The sequence below is a fragment of the Microtus ochrogaster genome, chromosome 10, assembly GCF_000317375.1.
Source record: "Microtus ochrogaster isolate Prairie Vole_2 chromosome 10, MicOch1.0, whole genome shotgun sequence".
Taxonomy (NCBI): domain Eukaryota; kingdom Metazoa; phylum Chordata; class Mammalia; order Rodentia; family Cricetidae; genus Microtus; species Microtus ochrogaster.
Window position 1 is genome coordinate 83,556,575 of NC_022016.1, and position 7,263 is coordinate 83,563,837.

Below are 7,263 nucleotides of genomic sequence, written 5' to 3' on the forward strand. Positions count from 1 at the left end.
CACATGTGATGGATTGTGGGGAGAACCCGGGTTGTGAGCGCATGTGATAGATTGTGGGGAGAACCCGGGTTGTGAGCACATGTGATGGATTGTGGAGAGAACTGGGGTGGGTGTAAAGATCTTTGAAGGGCAGGACAAAGTGAATTCAGATGATTCTTACAAAAACACTACAGATATGCTGTACTTTCAGTACGTCATGGTGCTTTGTTCCTATTATGTATAGTCTGTTATATATAGTACACTGTTCTAAATAAAGTTTTTATGTTGTATATACCCAAGTCAAGGCCAGAGTCAACTCTTGAGTGCCTTTGTTCTACCCCCCGCCCAGACAGGGTTTCTCTGTGTATCCTTAAATGTCCTAGAACTCACTCTGTAGACCAATCTGTCCTAGGACTCACAGAGATCCGCCTGCCTCTGCCTCCCTAGTGCTGGGATTAAAGGTGTGTGTCCTCACACCTGGCTAAGGTGATTTTTAAAGTTCTGTAACAAACAATTTTTAAGATATTGAGTAAAGTTCTCCGAGAAGTAGTCTGCCCCTCTGCCCTGATGCCAGTTTTATGTCACTGTAAGTAAGCTCTGTGGGGACAAGGACGGTGTCATTTATTTTCTCTAATATATTCCATCATCAAATGGACTAATCTGTACAAAAGGAGATGGAGCGGTGAAGTTCTGCTGTATTTTCAACATGTTTGAGAGTCTCAGTTTTGCGGCAAAGTCGAAAGACCAGCCATGGACACCTCCCCTCCCACCATCTGGATTGTGCATGCACATTAGTTGCTGGCTCCTCTGCATGTCTGCCAGTTCAGTAATGCATCTTATTTCCAGTGCATTTCAGGAGTTTTCTCTACTGTTGGGTTGGTGAGGCTGCTAACTGGGTGAGACACCTGCCTTCAATCCGTGGAACTCACGTGGTGGAAAGGGAGAACTGACTCCTGTCCTTTGTCCTCTGACATCCACAGGTGGCACACAGAGGTGCACACACCTTCTCTCTCTGTCTCTCTCTCACACTCATAAAATGTACTAAAGCAAAATAAAAGACAACTCGCTGTTTTGTCAGTTTGTGTCCAGGGCCACAGTTCAGAACGTCAGAGTCATTCCATGCACCACGTGTAGCACCATGACTGACTGAACGCGATGCGTGACGACAATCATGATCTCTAGCTGACAATCCCGGGGTCGGCTGACTACCAAGTGTCGTGAGGGTGCGTGTGTTGCTGTTGCCTTTCCTCTTGGGCTTGCATTGTGTCACGTGGGCCTTTCTCTGTCTCGCCTCTCGTGTATAGGAGTTGCCCATCGGAGCCAGAGCAGCGAAGGAGTCAGCTCTCTGAGCAGCTCACCGTCCAACAGCCTTGAGACGCAGTCTCAGTCCCTCTCCCGTTCCCAGAGCATGGATATCGACGGCGTCTCCTGTGAGAAAAGGTAACTTGATACCATCTGTTCTCGCTGCTTCCCCGGGAGGAAGGGAAATCTGCACTCTAGTCTTTAGCCTAGTAGTCTGAAGTGACAACCCAGAGACCCCATGTTGTTGAAATAAGAGCAGCGGGGCTGCGTCTCCGGCACCCGGCTGCCCACATGGCTAGCTTAGCTTATGCCCCACGTTGGGCGCCACTCTGTTGAAATAAGAGCAGCGGGGCTGCGTCCCCGGCACCCGGCTGCCCACATGGCTAGCTTAGCTTATGCCCCACGTTGGGCGCCACTCTGTTGAAATAAGAGCAGCGGGGCTGCGTCCCCGGCACCCGGCTGCCCACATGGCTAGCTTAGCTTATGCCCCACGTTGGGCGCCACTCTGTTGAAATAAGAGCAGCGGGGCTGCGTCCCCGGCACCCGGCTGCCCACATGGCTAGCTTAGCTTATGCCCTGAAATAATTACACGGAAACTGTATTCTTTTAAACACTGCTTGGCCCATTTCTATCTAGCCTCTTCTAGGTTAAATCTCGCACCTGGACTAGCCCATTTCTTATAATCTGTGTAGCCCACGAGCTGGCTTACCAGGAATGATCTTAACCTGCTTCTGCCTGGAGTGGGAGAATCATGGCGACTTCTGACTCAGCTTCTTTCTCCCAGTCTTCTGTTTTTTTTTACTCCTCCCACCTATGTTTTAGCCTATGAGGGCCAAGCAGTTTCTTTATTGTTTAACCAATGAAATCAACAGATTGATATATGACACTCCCACATCACCTTGTCATTACCAAACTGAATCCAATTTTCATTCCTAGGTTGAGAAGTTTTTCTGTTCTGAATGAAATAGTCTTTATACGGTTGCCTGAGTCAAGTGTCTTTATGAGTTAGAGAGGTGGCTCAATAGTTATAATCAAGTACCACCTCTCCACAGAATTTGAGTTCAGTGTCCAGATGCTTTTTATGAGACATAAGGTATGGATGATTAAACAAAATGGCCTCACAATAAACATGTGATACATGTGACTAGATCTCAGCGTGTAAATGATAATACCAGTGCGTGCAACAGTAGTGAGACAGAGAAATCAGAAAGATTAAATGGCTCTAAAATATTCAGCAGCCGTAGCAGGTAAGCCAGAAAGGCTGCTATTAGACCAAGCGCCCTTAGATTCTTGTGTTTAGTGTCTCCCTCTGTAGCCCTACCATGCAGTACCAGAGTTGACCCTTCTTTCCACATTTTATGTCCTGGGGCTTCCTTAATGTCACTTCTCTTGGGCTTTGGGGCCACTGCTGAGTAAAGGAAGAGTGTCCTGAGGACTAGCATGGCGACACCAGGTTTGGTAACCAAGCTGCCAAATAAAGTGAGAGCTAGCATCGATTTTGTGACCAAGGGAGGACTTCGGCCTGGGCAGAGTGCAGCAAGGTGCAGGATTTCGTCACGCTACTCAGCAGTATGCACTTTAGACTGGTGAATTGCTTACCTCCGAAACTTCTAGTTTCAGTATTGGCTGAAGGAGGCAAAGGCAAACCGTGGGCTGTTGTGTGTCCTGTAACCCAGCTTCATGACCAGAAGGCAGCTTTCTGTGAAGAGTTTACCTGCAGCCATGGTAGCTCCAAGTGTGCACACGCTTAGTAATATAACATCAGCGTGCCGGAAAGCGAATGCTGACAGGGTGTCGAGAAGCCATCGCCATATGTAAAACCATCCTCAGGGGCTTCAGATGTGTCTTTTTTAGCCAGAAATAGATCAAGGAGAGGATGAACATGAGGAAGCATACATTAAGCAGTGCAATCAGTGAGCTTGATCTAATTGAAAATTATAGGGCTCTATGTGCTCACCGAGTAGAAAGGTACGAGAGTCGGACACATAAGGGCCATGTGTTTTCACTTTTATATTAAGCCAGAAAATTAGCATAGAACTTAATAAAATGCCCTAATACGTTTTCCGCCAAGGAGAAATCATAGTGGAAATTTGTATGGATCTAGAATTAGAGCAAGGCGTGATGGGACCAAAGCAAGACCTGTTGAGACGTTCTGGTTGGTGAGACAGAGTGGCTGGCTGTGGAATAGAAATGAGTACCCCAAATGCCACATATTTGTGAGAATGAGACAAATGACAGAGCATCGCTCTTGTCGGGTCAAAGGGATGATTTAGTACCTGGTGCTGGACAGTCAGTGCAAATAACTCTGCTTGCAGCATGCATTGTTTAAAAATAGCACATCCTGAAAATCCATCCTGCTGATAGCTTAGATTTTGAAAGTGATCTCAAGGAAATGATACCTTGGGAGAATGAGTCCAGCACGTAAGACGGACAGGATGCTTCCATGCCAGTACATGAGGGGCTCTTAGATTTTCAGAAGGGAACCAGTGTTATTCTGCTTTCCTGATAAATGCAGGTTGATATGTTAAATTTTGTCACAGCCTTGACACTGGGAGTTTTAAAAAAGATGAAAGCCTTGTTTGTCTTTTGTACTTGAAGCATGTCCCAGGTGGATGTGGATTCGGGAATTGAAAACATGGAAGTGGACGAGAATGACCGACGGGAGAAAAGAAGCCTGAGCGAAAAGGTTGGTGGGGAGGAGGACGGCGCTCTGTTCCCTTCTGGCAGCTGCAGTCTGCTGGGTGGTCCCCGTTCCCCACAGTTCTCACTATGTAGTCCAGGCTTCCTTGGAAGTGTCAGTCAACCTGTCTTTGGGTTGGGTCCCTCTGTTTTCTTTTTGTTTGTTTGTTTGGTTTGGTTTTTTTTTTTTTTTTTTGAGACAGAATCTTGCTGTACAGCCCTGGCTGGCCTGGGCTGTTCACAGATCTGTCTGGCTGTTTGTTCATTGCAGGGAGTAAAGATGTGTGCCACCATGACTGACTAGGTCCGTGCTTTTCCTCAGTGAAATTTAATTTTTGTGGGTCTTTACTAAGGCAGTAGATCATTTTATCTTTGGCTGTATTCTGAAGTAATTAAAGCAAGGACATGTAAAATCTACCAGCAAGTGCAGACTTGGTGAGGCCTTTCTGTCTGTTTTATCTGAGCTCTGATCTCTGGACTGGGTGACAGGTTTGGGTGTGGATGTGGGTATAGGTGCCATGCGGGTTTGGGTGTCATGTGTGGTATAGGCCAGTACACCACATTCCATTCAGGAAGTTGACAGAACTACTTTGGTGACCTTGTGATGGTTCTTAGACAATAGCTTCCTTGTGGTGTGGCCTCTGTGAAGTTCCTCAAGTTTCTTGTATGTAATAGTGCTTCTGTCATGAAAGGCTGTAAAATTCCTCAGAGGAAAGTGTTCATGTCCCAGGGACGTAGCCTGGTTCTGCAGTGCTCACTCAGCAGGTAGATGATGTGGGCACACTTTGTGCCTCTTCTTCCTGGTTACTCCTGACAATGCCTCTGCTCTCCCATCAGTGATGGCATCAGCTTAATGAGACCTTGACTTTGTAACTTACTCCCCCAGCCCACAGAAGCCCTTGCGTACCTCTGGATGACTTGAAACTTGCTTTGTGTTTGTAGAGATCCATTTGCCTCTGCTTCCCAGCTCGTACCACCTGCCCGGCTGAACGGTTTTATGCATCTAAAAATATCCTTGTTAATAACCCTGTTAATAAATGAATAAAAAGCCGGGCGGTGGTGGCACACGCCTTCAATCCCAGCACTCGGGAGGCAGAGGCAGGTGGATCTCTGTGAGTTCGAGACCAGCCTGGTCTACAAGAGCTAGTTCCAGGACAGGCTCCAAAGCCACAGAGAAACCCTGTCTCAAAAAACCAAAAAAAAAAAAAAAGAATAAAAAAGAATAAAAATGTAATCAAATGTCTTAACTCCTGTCTCCTACTGTACATTAACACTCAGATCTTCCCACCAGGAGCCTTCGTCGGGTCCTGAAGTGTCCGAAGAGCAGGCCTTACAGCTGGTCTGTAAGATCTTCCGCGTCTCCTGGAAGGACCGGGGCAGAGACGTCATCTTCCTTTCTTCTCTTTCTGCGCAGTTTAAACAGAACCCAAAAGAAGGTGGGTTCTTTGTCTGTTTTTTTTATCCCCCCCCCCCAGCACCTATGTGTAGAATGTGAGACCGTGGGTCTCTGTCCCCATGCTATAGAACCACACTTTTTGTTATGGGGCTGCTTCTGATGGAGACACACCTGTGTGCTCACTTTCTTCCCTTTCCACTGATCTGATTGCTACATGTTTTTTTTTGCTTTGTTTTGTTTTTGAGATTTTTAAAATGGGTATTTATGTCTGCATTCATTTGCTTGTGCATATTGTGCATGAATGTATGGTCAGGTGCCTCTGGAGGCCAGAGGAGAGCGTCAGATCCATCCCCTGGACTTGGAGTTACAGATTGTTGGAGGCACATGTGTGAGCACGAGGAACTGAAGTTGGTTCCTCTGGAAGAGCGGCAAACTAACTGCCGAGCCATCTCTCCACCTCCAATATATATAAATAAACGGATGGTTTCCACTGTCTCTGGCGAGGTTTTTGCCTTATGGTGGAATACTCTCTGAGAAGGCATTAGTCCCTGTAAAGTAGCATGCTTGCTGGCCCCGGGACTCGAGATAACCACCTGTTGTATCTGTAGCCTGCTGACTTCAGCCACATTGAGGAGATCTTGTCCCTTACTGCAGGTCCGTTGTCACTGTAGGCTCAGTGTTTACCAAGCAGTGTGTAAATAAATAGTCAGTCCAAATCTTTTTATTAAATTACTAAGCAAAATGGAATATAATTACATTTTGCTGTCTCCCTGATTCTATTTTAAGAGATTAGCTGTACTGAACTATACTAAGGCTATTTTGCAGGCGCTGTGGCGCAATGTAATCATTTGCAGTAGAGGAAGAGTAGGGCCGCATCGCTGGGTACAGCTGTCTGGGTCGTGGGATCTTTCGCCTTTTGCCCATTGATGTCTATCCCCAATCTTCAGGAAGGCGTTTGTATAAGGAGTGCTAAAGAGATACGTTTTCAGTGTGCAGTCACTGTTATCATGGTTACAGTTCCCTTTCCACCCGGCCTGCCTTCTTCAGGGCAGTGGAAGTCCTGTGTTCCTGGAAGGTCGGGGGTTTCTGATGTTAGTGTCTTAGTAACTGGCTGGGAAGAGCCAAGCGACTGTAGGTTTTAAAGACTTGCCACACAATGCTCTCACTCTTAACTCCAAGGTTCCCATGATTCCCTTGTACACATCAACCATGATTTTTAATGATCTAACTAGGTGAAACTGACACGGATCAGGGCTTTGGTTACTGGTATCTATGATATGTCTAAAGATCAACAACAAATCAACCAGGAGCTGCAAAGAACAAGAAAGAAGCTAGACTGGAATCTGCTCCAGAAACCAGATGGTGACTGAATATGGAGCCCTTCATAGAACCTTTGGAGCTTGGACTTTCTGGGAAGTGTATGTTGGCCGAGAACCACTAACCTTGCTGTGTTTGTCATAGTATGGCATGGGCAACTCTAGTAGGGACCGATTCCTTTCTACAGTAAACAGTCATCTGTGGCAGCTCTCTGGCTGCACTCTAACTTAGTTTAAATAAAATTTAGTTTTAGATTAGTTTTATATTTACAAAAAAATTGAGCAAAATAGGAAGAACTTCTGCATAACCTTTACTCAGTTTGCTCTAATATTACCTCTGTACAGCTGTGGCTGCTCAGCTTCCTCTGATGTCATCTCTATACAGCTGTGATCTGTCAGCTTCCTCTGATGTCATCTCTATACAGCTGTGGTTGCTCTGCTTCCTCTGATGCTTCCTCTATACAGCTGTGGTCTCTCAGTTTCCTCTGATGTCATATCTATACAGCTGTGGTCTCTCAGCTTCCTCTGATGCTTCCTCTGTACAGCTGTGGTCTCAGCTTCCTCTGATGTTTCCTCTGTACAGCTGTGGTC

At 46.3% G+C, this 7,263-nt stretch overlaps 1 protein-coding gene across 2 annotated transcripts in view; it reads left to right on the forward strand.

Moving 5' to 3' along the window:
• Ube4b (ubiquitination factor E4B) overlaps positions 1–7,263 on the forward strand; it is a 103,299-nt gene that overhangs the window by 34,819 nt on the left and 61,217 nt on the right. For both annotated transcript variants that reach the window (XM_026782239.1, XM_005353692.2), the window contains exons 3-5: positions 1,284–1,419; positions 3,880–3,967; positions 5,252–5,396. In XM_026782239.1, the coding sequence (XP_026638040.1) occupies positions 1,284–1,419; positions 3,880–3,967; positions 5,252–5,396 (369 nt within the window). The remainder of the gene's footprint in view (positions 1–1,283; positions 1,420–3,879; positions 3,968–5,251; positions 5,397–7,263) is intronic.